Source organism: Xylocopa sonorina, chromosome 2 (genome assembly GCF_050948175.1).
Source record: "Xylocopa sonorina isolate GNS202 chromosome 2, iyXylSono1_principal, whole genome shotgun sequence".
NCBI classification, from domain to species: domain Eukaryota; kingdom Metazoa; phylum Arthropoda; class Insecta; order Hymenoptera; family Apidae; genus Xylocopa; species Xylocopa sonorina.
In genome coordinates, this window is record NC_135194.1 from 12772493 (window position 1) to 12795436 (window position 22944).

At 47.7% G+C, this 22944-nt stretch overlaps 1 protein-coding gene across 1 annotated transcript; it reads left to right on the forward strand.

Moving 5' to 3' along the window:
• The first annotated feature begins 306 nt into the window (after nt 1-306).
• LOC143433305 (UDP-glucosyltransferase 2) lies at nt 307-22679 on the forward strand. The gene is made up of 3 exons (XM_076910603.1): nt 307-1590; nt 7694-7913; nt 22388-22679. The coding sequence occupies exons 1-3, from the start codon at nt 483-485 to the stop codon at nt 22677-22679; spliced, it is 1620 nt and encodes a 539-aa protein (XP_076766718.1). The 5' UTR covers nt 307-482.
• Nucleotides 22680-22944: the final 265 nt, after the last annotated feature.

Sequence of the window (22944 nt, forward strand, 5' to 3'; positions counted from 1 at the left end):
CAGTGTGTATAAGTATACCATCGGCAATACGACTAATTATAAGACAGTTGAGTCTGTTTATCGTAAGTTATGTGAACTTTTACGGTGGTTATCGCGTCGATAATGCCTCGCATATAATCGCATTATCTATGCAACAGTTTGTAATTTTTAAAAGTAGCAGTTCGAATCGCGAGCACCCGGAAAAAAATACACTTTTCTTGATCACTGTGGCTACTTAACTTCACGTTGAAGGAGTATTGATTATTTTGTTATTGAATCGTAAGTAATTTTTCTCCTAACAAGATTCATTTTTATTAATACGTTAATTAATACGCTATTCTCAGAGACTGGACAGGCGGAGAGTACACAAAGGGGAAGGAGAAAAGCGATAAATAGACACGTCTTGAATCGTGAGCCCGTCAGAAGATCGATTGTCTGTCGAATGTGAAGGAAGACTACGCCGAGTGTAATTGCGAGCACGTGGGTAAAACAAACTTCGGAAAATGTCTATCATCCGGTCTCGATTTGTGTTGCTCCTCGTTCTGGTGATCGCATCGTCGTGTTTGTGCACGCAGAATTCTACCACCTCAGGAAAGAAGTTGAAGGTCCTGGCGGTTTTTCCGCACTCAGGCTATAGCCACTTCATTATATTCAAGTCCCTCGTGAACGAATTAGCGCGTCGCGGTCACGACGTTACGATTGTATCTTATTTTCCGAGGACTGAGAAGGAGAAGGCGGAGGAACCATTGCCCACTTTGAAAGACATCGATCTGAGAGACGATAAATCCCATCTGCTCATACACGCCCTCGACGTGAACGCAGTATTTTACGGCGATGTCCGTTGGCAGATGTTCACCAGCTTGCGTGTAATATATGAAATGGCGGGCGAACATTGCACACGGTTTTTCAATAACCAGAAGGTTAAACAGCTTTTCGATAGAAGACAGCAATTCGACGTTTTCATCACCGAGGCTTTCAACAGCTATTGCGCCAACGTGTTCTTATACGACATGAACGCGCCGTTGGTACTGATATCCAGTCATCAAGTCACACCATGGGCGTACTATGATTTAGGACTGCCCCAAGAGGCCAGTTACATGCCTTCCATATTGACTGGACTGCCCAGGCCAATGAACTTCTTTACCAGGGTTTGGAACTTGATCACCATATTAATCGCGAATCTGTTGGTGCGTATGTTCTTTCTCCCGCGTGATACGGCGATAGTAGAAAAATACGGCGTAGGGCCACTAGACTTGAGTGAAATCAACGGAAATGCCTCGTTACTATTGGCCAATACTCATTACGTTATTCACGGATCCGTACTTCATCCCCATAACGTGATCGAGGTCGGCGGCATCCACATCCCGAAGGCAGTAAAGCCTCTGCCGAAGAACATCAAGAAGTTCCTCGACGAGGCGCAGGAGGGTGTCTTATACTTCAATTTGGGCTCGCTGCTGAGTACCGCCAGCGTGCCTAAGGATAAGCAGGAATTGTTCCTGAGAGTGTTCAGTTCCTTACCTAGAAAAGTACTTTGGAAATGGGACGTGGAGTTAGAAAACATAACCAGCAATATAATGATCCAGAAGTGGTTGCCCCAGTACGACGTATTAAGTGAGTACTATGTTCAATCGTTTGCATTTCGTATGATACACGTCAAACAAATTTCACTCGTCTTCTTCGAAGCATTAAAGAGAGTACACTTTTATTAGATAAAAGATATTTATTTAGTATCATCTGAGTAAAACATTTATTTGACTGTATTATACTTGGGTATTTTTCTTCGAACATTATATAAACGTCTATAGTTTAGTTCTGGTGTCAGAATGAAGAAAGTCAGGCATAGCGATTACGTAAAAGTAGCAACCAGTAGTATCGTATTCGATAGGAACGTAATAGGTACGGAGAATCACGTTTCATCGATACAGTTTCTTGCTTTTTAATAACTTGACTAGGCCTAGAGTAGTGCAATATTGCACAAAATCAAGAAGAAAATTCAAATCATTTTTGCCGACTATCGATGTTAACTTCTTCAAATCCATCAATCATCTCGTTACGTCATCGCACGGATGATAAACCGCGTGATGAAAACCCGGAAATCATTATTTTAAGGAACTTCAAAAGCATTTCCATGCAAAGAAAATGTCCATTACTTTCCGTCAGGTACATCTGTTACTAGGCAGGTTCAGAGATTCACGTCGTTCCATCGATTGGTGACAACAGAAAGGCCGTTCGTTATGTGTTTAACACGTTAAATGGGATAAACAATGATTCATCGTTTGTGCTGCTAAAAGCATTGCTCAATAGATTACTTACGCCTATTATTCCTCGAAATATGTCTCTGTCAATGATTTGCAAATCATTTGCCGCGGATGTCTCGCTTCTTTGTTTCCGCTTTTCAAACGTAAAGCTTTGCATCCTGAATTGGTACCAAGAAATTATTATAATATCAATGGTTTAATCAATTCTGTGTCCGTCTTTCTTACATTGAAACAAGTATTTCATTAAACAAGCATTATTTCTGTAATTGACATCAGCGATTGATATAGTTCGCATTCCATCGATTTTATTAAAAGATTTTGGTTGTATAATCGGTTATTTCCTCATCTCTATTATGCAAGTCACGACCAAGGATTAGTTCATCGTGGTTACGCGATATAGATGGCCACGTCTCGAGTACCATTCCCTTTCACTGCTCAATTTAATATATTATCTCTACGTCCTTCGGGTTTTCTTTTAATTAGGTTGTTGTCTTTCTAATTTGATTAATATAGCTGCATCCTCGAGGGGACAACAACATTCTACCGCAAAGATGAGAAGGTTGTAATGAGGAACGCTCTTTTATTTTTCGACGACTGTTCCAAAATTGGGGTGGTTAATTTAGTACATCAGAATTTAAACATTGAAAATTTCAAACTTGTTATTAGCGATATCATTACGAACCTTATGTAAATCCATCATGAATCACGCTTGCAACGAAATGTGCGAAAGAGATATCTCTAAACTATTTTAGATACGTGACACAGCAACATTTATTTCCAATTGTAAATTATTGAATTATCGAATTAGTAAAGTGCTGAGATTGACATTTATCAAGATAGGGTGCGTGGTATTTCTTATGCCCGTATCGCGATATAAATGTAGAGGCGTGCAGTTTAAGAAAATCAGACGATCTGTATCTATCGATAGCGATTTCGCGACGTGCGGATCGAGACGACGAGATACGTGGGATCCCCGTTGACGCTTGAATTCGAAATTGAAATTCCGTCGTGTCGCGCGACTAATCGAAACGGCCCTCGAAAATCGCGGCGGAATATCGAAAGCGGATTTCGGGTCCGGCGGGTTGCGTCGATATTTGCCGTCGTGGCGCCATGGCTGAGCGTCAAACGGTTTTGAAACTTTGAAAACGGTGGTGCACAGCCCGGGCGCTTTCGTCCATCCCCGAAATGATAGCACGCCGACACACGCCCGGCGCACACGTGTCACTGTCGATCACCGAATATCAAATTATTTTTCGATCGCGAAATTATTTCGACGCGCCCGAGGGCGTCTCGCTCTCGACAGGGTTCGATCAGTTCTCTTTATTTAATCAGTCGTTACAGATCTGTTATAACATTCTGTCTAGCGATCATCGTGAGCGTGAAAGCGCTACTTTTATGACCAATGGGTGCTGTTAAAAGAATAGCCGGACTCGAATACATGGATGGTTGGTCGTGCGAGGATGTCCTTTCGCGGGTTGGTTGGCCAAGGAGACACGAGGCTGCGGGAACTCCGGCACTAAGTAGTTTCGCAGCTCTCTGCCGCTGTCGAGTGAAATGACTTTAATTAGGCAAGTCGCTAACGACCTGCTGGCAACATAAATCACCGTTAAAGCCTCTAGCAAAGGAGACCTCAGTGTCGCATTGTTTCCGTCGGTTCTTCCATCCTCTCGAACGACGCGATGGTACAGAGTACTGTCTGATCACGGTAGGTTAGTTGCTATCTTGATCAGCCTCGAAGCATTGATTTGCAAATATGCATGCAAGTGAACTATGATGCTGCAAGTTTTACTGCCAATCTCTATTCCTCCGCTATTATGTATATCTAGTAACCAGATAATGCGCTATAATGCGATGAATACTTCTGTATGATTGCTTTGTGTAGCGGATGTGAATCAGGTTTGTCTGTTTGCTTCGCATTCAATACAGTAGGTAAATTACCAGAAAAACTTACTCAGAATAATGTTTTTCCGTGGTGTTCTCCGATTTAGATAAACCCTATGGGTTTTTATGTGCACTTGGAATATATCACGCTCGTAATTATTATATGCTCGCATTATGTTCGCAATGCATCGTTAAAAAGACAAACAAGGCAAAAAAAAAGAGTAAAAATGATGACAAGACAAAGTACGCGTAGAATGTTACGTGAACGATGATGAGGCAACGCGGTATCGCTTAGTAATCGGGAGCATTCTGGCATTAAAGTTCATTTATTGCAATCTATTCACGACCTATACTTGTATTGACGTATTTTTTACGATCATCGTATAGAATCTATTCATAGCCATCGATTTGTTTTTTAAACTGCATCCGATTGGTGTTAGTTGAGATAGCGATGCAGTTTCCCCCGGCAGATTGCATCGCGGGCTCTGCGGTCGGATAATCTAGCTAAAACTGGCGGATAACTCGACCGGAGGCTGGGATCGATCGGTTTAATTTTATTATATCGCTTCGTGACCGCTGTATCCCGGTTTTCTGCTCAGGGTTCTTCGTGGTTTCGATAAGATCACTCGGCTACGGTCTGCCCACCCCTGTTACTTCGCGCGCTCTTAAACGCTGCACGCGAAATGGTGCGCGAGCCCGGCCGTTAGTTACGTTAAGGGTTGTTCTTATAAAACCGTGGAAATCGTTAATCCCTGTCCTTTAATTGGCGCCGTGTAGCCTCCCCCGTCGCTTGACCGGTCTAACTATACATTTATCGAGCAACTTCGTAACGGTAAATAAGGGTTGGCGTTATCGAGCTAAGGCATTGTGATAATTCAGTTATATTCTTGAAGCAGGAGTAGAACTACAAACGATTATCCTTCGAATATACGGAGCGTTTGGTTACTCTTGGGAATTTTAAGGGGATGTTTCTGGAAGTAAGATAAGATAAAAATCAAGAGTAACAAAATTGTGTTTCAGTTGTTGCGTTAATGGTAAAAGCGTTGCGATTGTTGCTGGGCTTTTACCACTAGTGAATTTTCATCTTATTTTGGCGTCTAAGAGCATCCCTGGCAATGTGGTATCGCGCATACGTACGTAAATATATGTTCAATGCATCGAGTGATCGGAATGCGATCAGTATTAGAGGGGTGGTGAAAGATAGCTCGAGCGTTGGGCTGATAGAGAGGATAAACGCGTGCACCATCTTTCAGTAGGCTAGACATAGAACATTCGATAAAATCGACGTAGAGGTTACCCTGGATCGTGGAATGGTTCCTAGCCGGGTTTGCGATCGATCCTGTCAATTCGCATAGGACTCGCTAATGTAATTGACTTTAGGAGGCAACGATATCGATGGCGCAGCGATGTGTTGACACGCAATGCCCTCGAGTATCGCGTTCAACGACATAAAGGCATAGGAGGGTGGGATTGGGGTGGGTTTGGCTGAAACGTAGGATCGCATTATCCCGCGAGGGCCAAAGACGGAATCATTCGATCGAGGGTCCATCTTATTCCTTTTGTTGTCCATTAAGGAATAGGATATACTTCTTTGTTACCTTTACGATTCTATTGGATTAGACCGGTCAGACGGTTGCGCAACTTCCGCCATGCTAACTCGAAGCTCTCCCTGAGGTGATACATCGCCGAAATTCCAAATGCGAATCGATCGCGATTCAATTTGCCTCGTAAACTTATCTTCTGGGGAATCGGGAAATCAACGATTCAGCTAAATTCGTTAGAGTGGTTGGATTATTCACTTTTGCTACGTACGTCATGGTATTTGTATGGAATAATTCTGAAATAGTAACTAATTATTACCTTCAATGACCCTGTACACGATATTTCAGTAACGTTATACTCATTTACTATTGATAAGATTAACTTGTTTAACCGATAACGATTAACTTGTTTTTACTTCACTTATCTATCGTAATTTAAAACATTATCTTGTGCATGCACTCGATTTATATGCTGTTGGACTACATGCATATTCATGTTCAAATTTCTTACAGACATTTGAATAGAAAGTATACATCGTAATGGGGTTGAAAGAGTCAAGTGAATTCATGTACGTTAGTCCAAAGATTCAGACCGCTTAACGAATACTACCATCGAGGAACACGGATGTCCAATTCGTCCGGCGAATGATTTTCCGGACACGTAGGCGGTGGGATAGGCGAGGAACAGCTCGTCGCGTACTCAATGCTTCCGTTGGCCGCCGTTGCTCTCGCAGACGACCAAATATCAATTCTCACCCCGGCGGTTGGGGTGGCTCGTAAACGACGCTCGGTACGTCGCCGAGGAAATACCGCCGCGTTATTTCCTCGTTACAGGGACGGGCCGTAAAAATGTATCTCGCTGGCCGACGAGCGGGGGAGCGAAGCTCGAGCAAATCGCGCGAACGTTCCTGCGATTTTCCCAGCCGCCGCACCGCGGGTCGCGCGTCGCATTCCCGATGCCGCCTGGCGAAAAATTCATCCCTCTCCTCCCCCTCTGTCGATAGATATCCTCTGTCACGTATCAACGACGCGCGCGCGCACCTATGCGACGATGTATCGAGCGGGGTACCCCTCCGAGAGCGGTGCTCTCCGGACGAACCTTCCTGGCCCTCCTAAACTGCCTTACGAACCGTATCCGCGCGACGCGTAACCCCTATCTAACCTAGCTCTCCTCTGCATCTGTACGAAAATCGAGAGTGGGCGGCATCGGACGCGCTGAGGGATCGAATGGGTGACGTAGAGGTGCCGGAGGAACGCGGTCGCGTGGTAATGGAATTTGACATTAGGATCGACGCCGGAGGTGCCACGGAATCCTGTACGGCGACGGGGACGTGGCAACCTTCTTACGGTTAAGGGATGGGGATGATTTCTCGCGGTGAACGCGGATGACAGCAATTTTTCCGAATATTGGACGTTGAGATTTATTTAAGGTGGAGAGTTTAAGGTAGAGAGAGGGGGTTGGAAGATTTCTCAATTAGGATTGGAGGGTTTCAATAGTATTTTCGTTTAAATATTGATACCATTTTGGGAGATCTGTCTGCTCTTTTCTTTGCTGGAACGAAATTGTTGTACGGTGAGGGGATATACAGGTTTTCAGTTGGCGAAGTTATTAAGAATATCCTATCGACGTTTCCTTACATTGTCGCCACGTAACTATGTGAAGGTGAAATGAGATCTAACATTGGATATTTACAAATCGGGACACATATCGTTCTGGCTTTTCCAGAACAAGGGAAGGCGATACCCGTGGCTCGGTGAACACGGTCCAGTTTCTACGACGATTTTCCAATATCGAGAATCGATTTCTCCCGACACGATGCTTGATTCCGGTTTAACCCTCCATAACGATATAGAATTTTTTTTTTTTTACTTCTCACGAAAGTATAACATAAATAGAATAGTCGGCTGGCAAGCAAATAAACGGAAGTTGATGTCGTATGCCGTTAGAAACGATTGGCAATCGATTTTCAGGGAGTTTCAAGGGAACCGATTCAGTGTTAGAAACGCTTCAAGTCATTCGATTTCTTTTCACAGATCACCCGAACGTCAAGTGTTTCTTCGGCCATGCAGGTCTGCTGGGCATAACGGAGAGCGTCAAGAGTGGAGTCCCAATGATAGTGCTGCCTATATTTGGTGATCAGTTTGCCAACGCAAGGGCAATTCAAGATAGAGGCATGGCTGAAGTTCTAGATTTTGTAGATCTGACCGAGGAAAAAATCAGGCATACCATCGATGAATTATTCAACAACACCAAGTACGTACCTTTTCCTATTCTCTTTGTTAATGTAGATTGATTGCATGTAAGTGTAAAATGGCCTGTTTATCGAACCTATATATTTATTATAATTTATTATAGATACTAGGTTACAGATAATACGGATATAGTACGTTACAGATAATGCGTATATGCAAAAATGTTGTGTTCATTACTGATAAACGGAAAACTACTTATCGTGTTTTCACGGCCGCTAGGTAATCATCATCTTATTATCATGTCTCTAATGATGGAACAAGGCAATTGGAAACATTTAAGACGTTACCGTCCATTAGGGTGACGCGTGAAATTTAGGACATAGCGAATACCGGGACTATCGATACGAATATTCAATGTTACGGTGCCGCCGATAATGGTCCCGGCTGCTAGCGAGATAGTTGAATCTCGGTCGCTCATTTTCGCCGTTTTGATAAATGCCTCGTACGTGGTCCAGTGATAGGTACACGCGAACGGATCCCTCTCACGAATTCAGCCTTTGAAAAGTTATCGTTCACCTCGATCTTCTCGTGTCCACTTTCGTGTCGATCTTGCCTGTCTCGCTACGTCAGCGTGCAGAAAAAAAGGTCAGGGACAAATAGAAAAGAAGTGGGTGAGGTAGGAAAAAATATGGTAAGGTAGACGCGTCCAGGGGAGAGGGGTAATCGGTGACAAAAAGGAAAATCGTATAATCTGCCTGGATATTCGGCCCGTTGAATATCTCACGAGCTGCCCGGACGCTCGGATATCCGAGAAGTGCATCGCCGTTGCAGCACTGGCGCCCCGTTAATCCGTAACGCGGCTCACTGGCGTTTTTCCGCCCGTTCCAACTCCTCCAGCATCCTATCGCCGTTCTCGTCTGCAAGCCTTCGCCCGTGTTTCTTCACTGACGTTTATACAAGGTATTCTGAAACCCTTGGTAGAGAATTTAAGTGGGGCGATGCTGCATGCCAAAATAAGACGGCCACGTCAAGTGTTCTATATCTATTCTGTCCGGATCATTGCCGCCATTTCTACGAGTCAGTATGGATAATAGGTGTCATCTCTAATCCACGCTTGACGGGTCTTTAAAGTCGTCCTTCTCAGGAACGAAATCCTAAATCCTCAGTTTTAATTGAAAGACTTTTAGAATGTTAACTTAAGCAAACACTTTTTTGGTAGATAATTCCAATCTCTTTGATATCGGAAAATTTCTTTTACAGCATAGCTATTGTAAATTCCCTTTCCCTTTGCCGGCTTCCTCTTCTGGTTCTCGCAACCCCTTCCAACGTTTATACCGGCCGCCACGGTCGGCAGATACCAAACTTTTTCTTCGTTCTTCCGCGTCGCTGGACAGATCGGTCCTAAATTCGAAGCACGAATCGTAGGAAGAGCGGACGTGTTCTCCGGATGGTTCTCGTCCATCGACAAATAGCAGGTAACCCGTTGCTGGTCCGGCGCACTCAGGCCCGCATCCGGTCGGTCGCATGGGAAATTTCACGGCCGCTAAATGTTTCACGGCGCGAATCAACGCTGGCTCCGCGCCGCTACCTCGATGACGACAGAGAGAAACCTGGCCGAAATTAAATTCTACATTATTCAACGCCAACCCCGCGAATAACTTGTTAACCGCACCCGCGGCCAGGCACCGCGTCGCGACTCGTCGCGTCGGCCAGCCGCGACCATGTTTACGCGCGTCGCGATTCCGCCGCTTTCCGCAACCGGATAATTGCCCGTCGTTGAATTTTTCACCCCTTCCGGTCGAGACGCGGACCTTGTTGCCGCTGGTAGCCGAACTTAACCGACTCGCCTTGTCCTCGAATCATTCTTCCAACTAGTTTTATCGTCCGATGCAAAGTGGACTAGAATGCTAATGCATTTTGTCGTTGTGCACTCTTTTTCTGCTTGGGGATGTTTTGCTGAGGTAGAAAAACCTGTCGTGCATGCGATCAGCTATTTTTATCGCGGTACGGTTACAAGATTAACTGCGATTCGACATGTTTGTGCAAATATAATTGGATAAATGGGGTAGAAAGCTTTTCTTGGTGGTTAACCTTTTGAATATAAAGTTATCGCTGCAGCGTATAATGTACCTGTTAAATTAAGGGGTTAAGGGTTAGGAGAAGGGAAGCGAAAAAGTTGGTGGCCGTTCCCGAAGAAGAAGAAGAAGAAGAAGAAGAAGAAGAAGAATGGCAATTCGAAGAGCCACGAATCGGGATTTAATTACGACACGCGAGCCTCGATCGATATGAAAGAGGCTTAATAAATCAGATCGTATATGAAAGCGTTGACAGCGTCGCGTTCGACGTAGCTCGCCACTGTTCCGGTAATTACGACAGCCCTGGGATTTACGAGCCCGCCGTCTTGGACCATCGACAGGCAGAGGGTAGGGGTTGAACGAACCGAAAAGGGGGTGGCCCGTTATCCTACGCGGCGACAATGCAGCCACGATTGTATCCGCGTTACCCAACGCCTTGAATATTAATTAATAAATAGATTCGAGCCGCGTAATTGGATGATCGCGATTTGCATGGCGCGGTTACGTGATCGAAATATAGGGGCGCGTAATCGCGCGTTCGACAATTGTCCGCGCTGCAATCTCGATTTGTCGATCGGTCGCTCGATCGAGTATCGAACTACCCTTGGGAGTTCCAAACTCCTCGCCAGACATCTTTCGATATTTCGAGCTGTCCCAAGATGTGGCTGGTGCAGTTATCGATAAATACTCTTCCATAATACTGATCATGCTTCGAAGCAATCAGTGAATGATAACCGCAAGTTATCGTGGATGTAACATTTGGATCTAATAATGATAATAAATCGCTGTTACTATCGAGCGATCCATGTATCGCTGAAACGTGCAAGCTTAAAATGATAAATCGGTCGTTTAAGAACTGTGCAAGCGATATGAAAGTATACGAAAGGAAAGCAAATGATGTATACCTATCGATAACATTATCGTTAGCAGCACCGGCCATCCGCAATCGTTGCCCAGGATTCCCAGGGTCGCGATGCAAAATTCACCAGCCGTCCGAGATTTATCCGCCGATTAAGCGGCCGTACGACGCGCGGCTCGTCGATCGAATATGCTCGTCGCGTGGAACGATAACGGCGGCGGTAACGACACGGTGAAATGCGAGACGGGAACTGGCGTTAACCCGAAGCGTTCTGCGCCGTGGTTCGCGTGCTTCCGCGCAATTGTTAAGCGCAACGTCTCATGCACGAGCGGTGATATAAAATTAACGAACGATTTGGAAACAGCGTTAGCCAGAAGGGCCGCTCGTTGTCGTGTCGTGGTGCTCGGGTAATTGCCATTCCTTGCTGATTTACAGCCCCCCCCCCCCCCAAGTCTCTCGCGCTTCGAAGCAAAAAAGGTCCAGTGGAAAGCTGAGGAAGTCGTCGCGGATGATCGCGGATTGAGTCGTTGTCGAAACGCCTCGCTGGAAAATGACAGCGAGATTTGCAGCTAGGATTATCGTAAGGATTAGCGTAAATTTTCAAACACGTTCAAATCAGCAGTCCTGCAGATCTTTCCGCGAGTAATTAAGAAACTCTCAAATGCAATTCTTTTTCATTGAAGTCGAAAGTAGCACTCTGACGACCTGCTCTTCGTAAGCGTCCGCGCGTCTCGTTTATAGGATAGATGAGACGATGTCAGAGGCTACCTGACACGAGCTTTAACGGTTATCGCCGAGGATCGTGGCGCAATGCCATGAAACCGCTGAAAACATCCATCGAGCCAATAAAGGCTAACTAGAATCGCGAACTACCGAGGATCAGGTCAGTCAAAGTACCCCCCAACCGTAGACTCTGTTCGTTGGTCATGAAACTTCTCATCCTTTGGTACTCTGGCTGATCGATGGGATCTTAAAACGCTATAACCAAAGTTATATTATCGTCTGTGGTTTGCTACTTCGCAGTAGCGACGAAGAGAGGGAGAGAGAATAAAGATGAGGAAGGAAAGCGAGGCTCGTGACCCCTGTCACCAAGGTGCAGCTTGTTCGATTTCCTGTTCTCATCCTGGGTCCCGCGAGGCGACGCGAAGTGGCCATTCAATTCCCAAAGATCTCTGCGCACGATTGCGCTTGTAAGCCAACTTCGACTTACAGCCATTCCGGCCGAGATCAAACGGCATACACTGCCACTGATGCAGTCCACGTTAGCGATGTTCTCCATCCGAGCTTTCACAACCCCCTCCCCTCGCACCTCTTCTATGCCCCTCGTATCAGAACTATCATATTCAGCTTGTACTCTTACAGGAAACTGTACGATCGTAACGATTTCAGGGGTCTTAGGTAGGACATAAATGTCGCGGAAATTTCCTCGAATTTATCGAGCCCCGGAGACACTTCTGTTCTCCCTTGCTTGGCTCGCCTATTCACCCTCCCGTCGTACGATCACACGTTCTCCACCTTTCGCGGATGGTTCGCTCGAAAGAAAAAAAACCCCTTTCTCTCTGTTCTGAGTTACGGTCGTGAAAACACGGTTTTTGTATAATTAACGTAGCTAAGCACTTGGGGCTCGCGTACAGCTCGTTAATTTCCCTGGACCAAAGAAGAAGCGCCGCAAAGTCGTGTTTAATCACGTGTCCCCGCGTTCATCAGCCACGCTGGCCCTCCACCCCGCAGACCTTCGCTTTCTTCGGTTGATGAACGAAGTTCGAGGGTGGCATTTAAACGGGGGACTCGTCGCGCGGGGACTCGTTCGTCCGAGGCGTCTCGCAATCATCGTTCAAGGGCACCCTGTGCTCTCCGGGAGATGGTGGAGACCCGTGTGCCGCGGTCTACGATCAGAAGAGGCAGTATACGTGCGTTCGGGAGTGTACACCGTGTCTCATTTTATACAGCGAGCAAAGAAACTAACTTGAATTTTGAACAAAACCAGAAACTCGACGTCGTTCAATAGTTTTCTCGCCACTTGATCGTAGATGTACGTGTCTCTTGAGATCACTACGGGTTTTTATTCGAAACGTATCTCGGTTTCTACGATGTTCAACCACGGTGACTGATTCGAACGGGACACCCTGTACGTGTGCGCGTGTGTGGCGAGACGAGCAAGCTGCCACGTGAAGCTAGTAGTCGGAAGGGCGGGAGGGTTCGTAGTCAAAGTTTCGACAGTTTGTAAGGAGGTACGGGCACGCCCCTGTTACTCCGCTTCTTCTTCGGTTACGGCCGAGGGATAACATAGTGCAGCTCCGTCGTCAAGTTAGCCCAACACCCGCCTCTCCACCCTTTTCACCCCTTCGTCGCGCTCGAGTCTCCTCGTTCCACCACCGTCGCTTTGTCCTCCGGTTTTTCGTTCTGCTCGCACCCTCCCTTCGTCCTATCCGTCCTCGTTTACTCTTCCCACCACCACCTCTTCTCCTCACCCCTTTCCAACCCATTTTCATCCCCTCGCTTCACCTTGCCAGTTTTATTACCCTGTTGTTCTCGTTCTTATTCTCCTACGAGCGTAACCCTTTCGCTCGACGAGTCTCAGCCCCGTGGTTCGGTCCGGATGCCATCCTTGCGTCCGTCTGGATTTATTCGAGGGGTGAAATGTAGGGGATTCTTATTCCTCGCGCGCGAGATGGACGGCATCTTCTTCTTTGCTGGCTCCTGCGGCTTCGACGAGTGCTTCGGCGCACCTGCTCGCTCGTAAGGGACGCGTAATGGTCGTGCAAGAGGACAGGTGCAGGAGAGAGAAGAATGGGGAACTATCGTGGACGAGAAAGGGGGACGGCGGGGTGAGATGGAGGAGCGAAAGAGTAGAGAGGCGGTGGCCGACAAGAGGTGGAAAATGAACAAGGCCAGAGACCCTGCGTAATGACGCGTGGAACGTCCCCGGACGAGAAAGTAATTGGACGCTTTTCTACTGCTTTGATGAATGGGGAAGCGTTCGATGGACCGAGAGTAAAGCTCTATTTCCCCATGTTGGGATTATTGGTGCTAGTCGATTGGCGCCGCATTGTTATCGTCGCACCTTTCATTTGCACGACAAGGGCGCGCGATGCGGGCTCCGTCGATGGTGGACAATTCGCGTTCTCCAGCCGAGAGGAGAAATGCTTGCTCGCGAGCAGACGGCAACGACGCGCCGAGCTGCTCGCGAGTTCGCTTCTGAATCTGTTCACGGGTAACTGACAGCGAACAACCCATCGCTGTTTCAAAGGGACAGGTTTCCCTGGCAAACTCGAAAGTTAGCTCGACTCGCTCAGCCAGGGGCGAAGGTCGGGCTGTATCGTTTTCCTTGGTTGGTCCCGCGTCGGATTAAAAAGTTGCTTATTTGCAAATGGAACTTTCGCGTCTTCGGTATTGTATTTACCTGGGTATATACATGCATCCCGTTGTGAAGTTATTGCATATACAGGGGGGGCCGCCGGGCAAAAAGCCGGCTTTCTCGGATCCGCTGAATTTCATTATTTAAGTTACGTGTACGGGTACAAGTGTTTGAATAATGCATCCGACTTGATGTACACGAAAGCCGCATTTGGAAAACGCCCTAATACAGACGTTCGCCTCCGTTAACCTAACATCTTCATATTAATCCTTAAATAATGAAAGGAATAATTCATTTTTGTGACACGCGAACCAGTTTCAGTCTAGGGAGAACGAGTGATATAGTTTAAAAAGAAAAAAAGGGGAAAATAATTTTTCGATCCAATTTGGATCTAAGTATCCTCTTCTACTAGGTATTCCTGACAAAAAATTGGAGATCGTGAGCCTTAAATTGCGATAGCTGCGGAAAAGGAGAAGAGGACGCGCGAATCGAAGACTCTCATTAAGGATAAAGCTTTCCCCGAGCGTCGCAGCAGTTCGAAGAAGCGCGTCGAAAATCTCTCGGTGGTTGTACTAAGGCTTTGATCTTATTTCCCAGCGAGTTTCTTTTCCATTCGACCCCCTTCTCCGTCGACCGTTTTGTTCTTCGCGTTCTAGCATCTGTTTCTACCGATTAAGCGACATGTACACGGGGAATCTCGACAGACGCCTTTGATCTTATAATAATCAAAACTTCCGAGACGAATTCAATTCTCCCGCGAGTTGCCAGCTCTCTCGCCCTCGTCTCATTTAACCAAACGGGATTTACTTCGTTGAATGAATACTGCGAGACGTGCACCACGTTGTGTCGCGTACCCTATGGTAAAGTACGTTGTCGAGGACCCAGTGGAATTAAACTGTACTTGGCCAGACGTCGCACGTCCGCGAGAGAACGCCACTTTTTATACGTATCGCACGTATGAGCGTATAAATTGAACGAACGGCTAAAAAATATTCCGCAGCTCTTTAAACAAGCAGATTTATTCGCCGCGCATCCCCCGAAAAACAATCGGAAGCTCCGTTCGAGCGCGCAGACCATGCGAAATCACTCTCGGTCGCGTACCACCCTCTCCACCCTCTGCGTCCCAGGAAACGCATACGAATATCCGAGGGAAGGATAAGATTCCCGGATTTTGATCCGGTTTTACCACCCGTCCTATTCATCCGTTCCCTCGTCGTTCCTGCTGGACGTCGACATTTTCTTCCCAGCAGGAATACCCTCTCCCCGCGTTACTCGTGTGACTTATCGAGTTACAAAGACGTATATCGTCGGGAAGCGATTGGATTTTCCCAAACCACCGTCTAGCACCCGACATGAAGAAGCCTCCCGGGAGATCTGGGTCTCGCGTATGTATACACGGCTGTACACACATACCTACGCGGAGGCGTCTACGCGCGGGTCTGCTTAGACGGGCACACGGATTGCACACAGGGTTTCGTATAAGGTGTTTCATTTTCGCGAGACACATTCTTCAAACGGCCGGTGTACGCGGTGCCGCTGTATCGAAATCGGATCGCTGTCACGGGGCGAACCGGGAAGCGAGGAATTATTGGTCCACGCGGCGATCAGTTCGATGATACCCGGGGGTGGGCGCAGGCGCGATATTATTACGGTGATGTAGCGAAGGCTCGTGGGAAGTCGATAGGGAGACGGTCGAGAAAAAGGAGAAGCTCCCCGGCTCGCTTTAATCAAGGTAAGTTAGCGATGACGGGGTGAATTTCAATCGATTCGACGGGGGTTAGACGGAGACTCGGGGGAGGAGACGCACGGATCGGTGGGATCAGCGAGATCGAAAGGCGGCGTGCATTAAGCGACTTTGGTTATTAAAATCGACCTTGCTTGACTGCGTAATTTTTGTGTCAGGCCCGTGTTTCTACTTACCTTGATTGCTTTGAGGAACGTTCGTCCTAGTTTCGATGGATCGGCGAATCTGACGACACGTTCGTGCCATTGTCACTGTACGTGCAATTTCCTCGATCCCGTTCGGGGCATTACTTCTGTTATCGACGGGTTTACGATAAATTAACGGCAATTAATGATTTATCGATGACTTACTGATTAAATTTCGATATTACCGATTTTTATCGAGAGCTTGTTCGTCAGGACCACCCTGCAATTCTAGCCCCAATTGGAGAATACAGTTTCGCCCGCTGTTTGTTCGAACGGTTTGCGTTCGTCGTAGTCACGGCGGAAGCATAAATATCACTTCAAATGGAAATATCGGGAAGCGTGCAATTTCCGTGTCCCGTAAATTGTGACCTTTAAAAATCTGACAATACTACCCCTCCACCCCCTCACCTTCCCTAAAGAATTAATGCGAACCGTTTTCGTAGAAATTTGATTAATTGACGTCGGCGATAAAATCGCCGTTGGTGATCCCGCGTTATATCCTCATCGTCTTCCACTCTCTGTCCTTCTTACGCACACATTTTCTCTTCCTCCCTGCGGTGGATTATTTCCACCCAGCAACTCGTATATTTTCCAGCGCACGTTTCGCCCGAGTATTTTTCCGGTCTTATTGCCCGAAATCTGCCAAGGAATTTTTGGTAGCACCGAGGGCGAGCCGGTACTACGAATACGTAGATTTTACGTCCCCGCCTCGACCGTACGTGATAATTTAGAATCGTTGCCACAGACAGGCACGACTTTATGCATCCACGGTCGCTTGCCAACGGTGCCGCCCACCTATCGAACTCGAGACTTACTTATTCGGGGGAGAGTAATCGTCCAGAACGCGTCTTCGCGGTTGCCGAACTTCCGGTTCCAGTGGATCGCCGTTGGTCAGACTCCTCCTCCGCGTTCTCGTTTCGCTCGAAACGTTGCGGAGGATCGCGCGCGTGTACGAGCCCGTATCGAGCAGAACCCCGGGCCAAACGATACGTTACGTTTCGCGTATTTGCAGGAAAATTGTTGATATTATCCTCATTATTCGCGTCAATATTAAACCATTCTGATATTTACATTCTCTCGCAAAGAGTAAAATTCAACGGTCGATCGACAGAGCTGTCCGCTCGTAAACGTAACGACCGCGCAATTATGATGTTAATCGATAAGTTAGCTCGATCATTACAAAGAGCTCGATAGCAGAGGGGCGAGCGTTTGCGTAACAGGCACGCGAGTATTCGTTACTCTTTGATTGATCGGCAATCATAGTTAGATCGGTCGCTAAGTTACTTTCGCGCAACACAAATAGGTTCAACGGGCGTAATAGGGTCATCCAAATATTTGTAATCGATTCGACGCTTAATAAAGCCTTGGCGGAGGCCAAAGCGCGGCCCGAGGGGAGTCGGCCAGGTTTTTCGCATGGGAAATTATGGATCTGAAATTCGTCGTTTCCCAACGACAGACACACGAACGGCCGCTCCTAAGCAGGCAACTAGGCTGCGGGCCATCCGGTGGCTCGGTGTCAAAAGACTGTTTACCCTGGGAGCCAGTTAATCTTTCCCTCGGCCCGCAGAGACGCAAACCGGTACGTGACTCGCGGGACAGAGCGAACGGGATGGGTAAACTTTTATTAAAAATCTAATTGGATCGGCGCTCGGGGCCTGAGGGCCATTTCATCGCGGGTCTCCCTCGTTCTTTTCACTTCTGACGCTTCACCCGTCTCCTATAGCCGCGCGGCGTGAGTGCCGATTTGTTGCCCCGTTTTATTTTCACCCACGCGAAATCTAATGCCGTCGCATCGATCCACTCGTCAGCTGTGGCATGACTACCGATACCTCTTTGCGCTTGTGTCGCTGGAACTTCAACTGCTGCGCTTTTATCGGTAGTCAAACCTTTTTCATCTACGAGTTTATCCTTCTAATAGTTCGAAAACTGTTAAGTTTCTCCCTTTTACGGTATGTGGTTCAATAAAACCGTCGTTAAATTCAACATCGCTCGTAAACGAAGGTAAGAAAGGCCATTTTTACGGGACCGATTCAGCGAAGGAATTTATTCGCGGCCAGGTCCACCGTTCGCACGACCGAGGCGCGCACGTCAAACGGATATCCTGTCCGCGTAACGCGCCAGCGACTGTAATTGGGGATTTAAACGTTGTTTGCGTCAGGTGCAAATGAAACATACCCGGTGTCGAATTTTTCTACGCTTCTGGCTCGATTAACCGACCCGCCCTGGGCCGCGTTCGCGCGCGGATCGTTTAACGGCGGCCGTTCAGCTGAATCGCGTCTCGCGGCCAAAATGACGCGTCAATTATACGACCTTTGCGTCGCCTAATCGTCTGATACGAATTTCCCCTCGATTCAACGTCGATCCTACCGTCGATGCGACCATTCGACCATCGATTCTCCCGGGGCGACGTCGCGTCGCGTCGCAGCTCAGGGCTGTGTGCCCACCAGAGAGTTAAACTGTTGCGAGTTGCTTTCGAGAGTGAAATTTATCAGTGTATAGATACGCGTGTGTTACCATGTAACGTTCTAATTAAAACGGATTTCCTTTCTTTCATTTCTCATTTCGAGGGAGATACGTATATGTGTCTGTGTAACACGTAAATCGATTTTGATTTCGAGAAGCGACTCCAGGCTAGACACCGTACCTTGCCGTTTTCCGGAGGACAGATTTCGCGTGGTAATTGCGTCGCGATTTCTAACGAGACTCGCAATTTATCGTTTATAATTTAAAATACGTCTCTCGGAGAATCCTGAATAATGCGCCGGAAGATAGGGGTACGTGCGCGAGTTCGGTTACGCCGGCTAATTGGCCGCGAGAGAAGTGGAGCAGGCTTCTCGGTTCGCCGCGATAACGTTACAACTCGGAAAGTAAGTTGGTAAGGTGTCGGAGAAGGCGCTGGCTGGCTGGTACCGGTGCTGGGGTAGTTCCAATACGGCCGTGGCAGTGGTGTGGAGGTGGTGGTAGCGGAGGAACTGCGGGCGGTGGGCGACAACTAGATCGGGAAATCGTAAAGTAACTTCGAAGGAATTACGAGGGGACGAAGATTACTTTCCGCGCGCACTCGCGACGCGAACCGTCTCGAATCTGTACGCGTCTTCGAGGGGGGAGCAGTAACTTTAAAAAATCTCGCGGAAATTACTTTCGCCCCGTTCCACGTGGCCGTGGCGCGACGCGAGCGTCGGCGGATATTTTAATTGCGCGTGCCTCGCTGCATATTCTCCGAACGAGTCGACAATCGCGGTCGTGTTATACTCGTAACTCGTTCCCGGTCGTGTTTGCAGCAAGCGAAGGGCCGTGCTGAGATCTCGATAACCGGAAGTCTCATTTATTATCCTACCTCCGCACCTTTCGCGACCCTCGCCAGCAGCGAATTTCCCTGCCGCCGTTCTGCAACCCCTGCTTCACGCTGGTTTCGCACTTAGTTACATCCTGAATATCGTTATCCCGTGCGAAATGAACCTCGGCCCTTTTTTTTTTAAGCTTGTTTCCGTCCACCTCCATCCACGGTTTATGCGTGGTTAATTACAACGCTCGCTGCTGGTGGTGGAACTTTTTCATTTTTGCCCCTGGAGTATCACCCCTTAACTTTCTACTCGTACACGATCAACTGTACCCTTTTTCATCAATTTTAGTTATTTTCAGAATTGTTATAAAAACCGTGGTATTATATGGTACGCGATATCTCATGGGAGTGTAGTTCACATTAAAACGGAGTCTACGTCTATCTGTGGTATTTAATCTCACTCCAGAGAGATCTGGAATCAACATGTGCTCGTTGGAAACAATCGTAGATATCCACGGATACTTGTAAACGATCAAATTTCGCGGAACGCGAACTCGAGAGTGAATATCACGTATTTCCCGGAGTCAAGCACCGCTTGGCGATGGGACGGAGTAATTCAGCCGGGGGTGGAACGGCGGCTGGCGCGTTCCCCGTTGGTAGAACACGCCGGGACATCTTTCTTTCTCGGTTCGCAATTAGAATCCCCCCAGAAACGAGTAATTCAGCGCAAGGGTGGCCCAGGGTGCGGATGAGTTGCGAGCGCGCACGAGTTTCCGGCCCGTGGAAGTCGACGCCGCCGGAGAAGGAGCCGGAGGAGGCGCGGGCCTCGCCGTGTAACCGTGATAACGTTACAAGTCCAGAAAGTAAGTTCTGTAACGTGTCTGGGCCGCTCTTGGCCCGAGCGACAACGATCCGAGATATCGCGGGAGTTATGATCCCCCGGAGATACGAGTCGGCCTCAGAAATGGGGACAGAAATGGCTCCTCGCCGTAACTTTCGCGACATCTGCCTTCAGACTTTCCCGACTAAATAATTTCGCCCGTTTTCCGATAACGGCACCCATAACGCCCATCCCCTATCGGACCATCTACCGATTTTCTTGCGCGCGATAGATATTCGATCAATTACGTAGCTTGTCACGAATTACATGCGAAGTGTAACTTCTGACGGCTTCTATGCTCTCTGCAATATGCGTGGAAAATGCTCAGGGTGCGTTGTTCACTTTACAAAGTGTTAATAAATGAAAAATTTCTGTCTATGGCAGTTAATTGCAGGAAAACAGGGTTGAAATCGACTGCAAGGGTCGAACGCAGGTCAGTCGCATCGAACTCCCCATTTGTAACGCGAACCCTTTGGGCTATAATGTTTTAACGCGGTTGTCGATCGATAATTCCACTTTATATTTGGCATGTGCTTGCCCGCGAGGCCAATGGACCGGCCCAGGGCGACACACTTGAAATCTGACGGGTTTAACTAAAAAATGAAATTGAATGCCAATGGTTTTCCCTCTACTATCGCTTTCCAGCTCTTTTATTCGTGGCTAAACAATTACACGTCATTCCGCGAGATCGCAACTAACAAGTTTCTACTGCATTAATCATACCTAGACTGACGCTTGTCTCGGCCATTCGAAGCGGCACCTCTAACCATACTGTCACTTTTCTGAAACATTCATTAGGCCATTGAAAATTTACCTTCATAGAGGACTTTTCGTGGAAATCAAAGTACCCGTATAAGCTCCAACTTTAACTGCGTACCCGCCACTTAAAAGTTCATGATGGATTACCCCTATCATTACACCCTTATCAATAGATCAGCCGGTTAACTCGATGAAAAGCGTTTAACGACGCACCAGAACCATCCCCCTTCTCTGTGCCCTTTTTTCAACCTGCCCGTTTCCATTCGTCCCCATCCGTCGAATAGCTTCTGGTTCCATCGGCAATAAATTAATTCCCTCGGCGCAACGTCTGTCCGACACCCTCCGCAACATCGCTGGCGCGTCCGTCCCCCTTGAAACGTCGATGGACGGAGAGCTCGGGCAGCGTTGACGGAAGGGACGTCGAACACGCTTAAAATTGATGGTTAATTCAAAACCACCGCCGGGCTGCGACTGAATTTGACCGAGGCAAATAACAGGGGGGAGGACGGAGGGGGCGCCCAGGTTGATTCGCGGCCTGCAGCTGTAAACACGAATAATGGAGAGTACCGATTGGTAAATTGTGTGCTCCGGGTCGTCGAGGCTGGTTGCGAGGCGCGCAACCCTCTCCTCCGCTTTTCAACCCCTATCGTTCCACCCCCTTTTCGCTTGTCCACCTTCCTCTGGCCTCTGTTGTTCCGCTTCATCCCTAGTTTATTCCCATCGTTGCGTTCTCTTTTCCGCCCCACCCTTTTTTTCCACCCCTGTGTTTGTCCCGTTTCGTGCGACGCTCGCCCGTCTCGCTTCCTCGACGCTACGTGGCCGGTGTATCCAGGCTGGACAAGCAGACTGGCCGAACGAAGGCTCGTTTCGGACGGGCACGCGTTTCGGCTCGATCAACGACGAGATGTTTTCGCTCGGTTATACACCGTCCCAACGGGTTGCCATCGATACAGCCCGGGAGTTGTTTCCGGGGTAGAACGTTAAGCCGGTCGTTAAAAGCGCTCGGAGATATTTATAAAGTGTCCCGCGGCATCTTTTTCCGCTCGCCGCGACGTCGAGCGCCGGTTCGATCGGTATATGCCCATGAATTATTCATGGGAGCTGGGATATTGTATTGGGCTGGGTTGTTAAAGTTGCGGCTGGAAAAAAGACGCGGAGGGACGTCGCGCGTCAACGATTGCTCGTGTAGCAAGTCTATACTTTCCTTCGATCGGTTCTTCTAGCGACCGATTAATACAACTTTTAGGTGTTTACATTTTCTTCATATTCTGTTGGTCAGTTATATCGTAAGGTTAGACATCGGAAGAGCAACTTGTTGAATCTCGTCTGTTTCTGAAGCATCGACGTTCGTTCAGTCAAATAACATTTGGAACGATTCTTTTTTTGTTACAGGTACACTGAAAGAGTCAAGGCGCTCCAGAAAGTTTTCTTTGATCGACCAATGAGTCCGCTGGACGAAGCGGTATGGTGGGTAGAATACGTGGCGCGGGGTAATGGTCCATACCTGAGAAGCCTAGTAACCAAGCAGACTTGGTATCAGTATCATTACGTGGACGTCTGGGCATTTCTCATCACCGTCGCTTTACTCTTCGTGTACTTGTTGTACATGCTTATCAAATGTGTCTTCTGTCGAAAGAGAAGGTCAGGTGGCGAGAAGGAGAGGAAGTCGAAAAAGAAGGATTGAGATGATAGTACCGTTAAATGTTACAAGATAGTTATTCGCACTAGAAGTAAGAAGACCGCGATGAAGATAGAGTCGATGTTTCATAAAACGGAAAATGATACGTGGAAGGGGGTGAAAGTTCGCATGGCGCAGTTCGGAGACATTCTTTTCGAGCGTGTAGCCGAGGATGCAGGAAACTTGGCGAAACGTTAAGCAGAACTCGCTTCTTCGGAAGTTCCCCAGGCGTTCGACACGGAATTCACCTCGAGCGTCCGCTAAGACAACG

Excerpts from the sequence above, each read along its gene's own strand:
- LOC143433305 (XM_076910603.1), top strand. The coding sequence starts at position 483 with ATGTCTATCATCCGGTCTCGATTTGTGTTGCTCCTCGTTCTGGTGATC. Across the intron at positions 1,591-7,693 it reads GCCCCAGTACGACGTATTAA|ATCACCCGAACGTCAAGTGT; the intron begins GTGAGTACTATG and ends TTCTTTTCACAG. Across the intron at positions 7,914-22,387 it reads GAATTATTCAACAACACCAA|GTACACTGAAAGAGTCAAGG; the intron begins GTACGTACCTTT and ends TTTTTGTTACAG.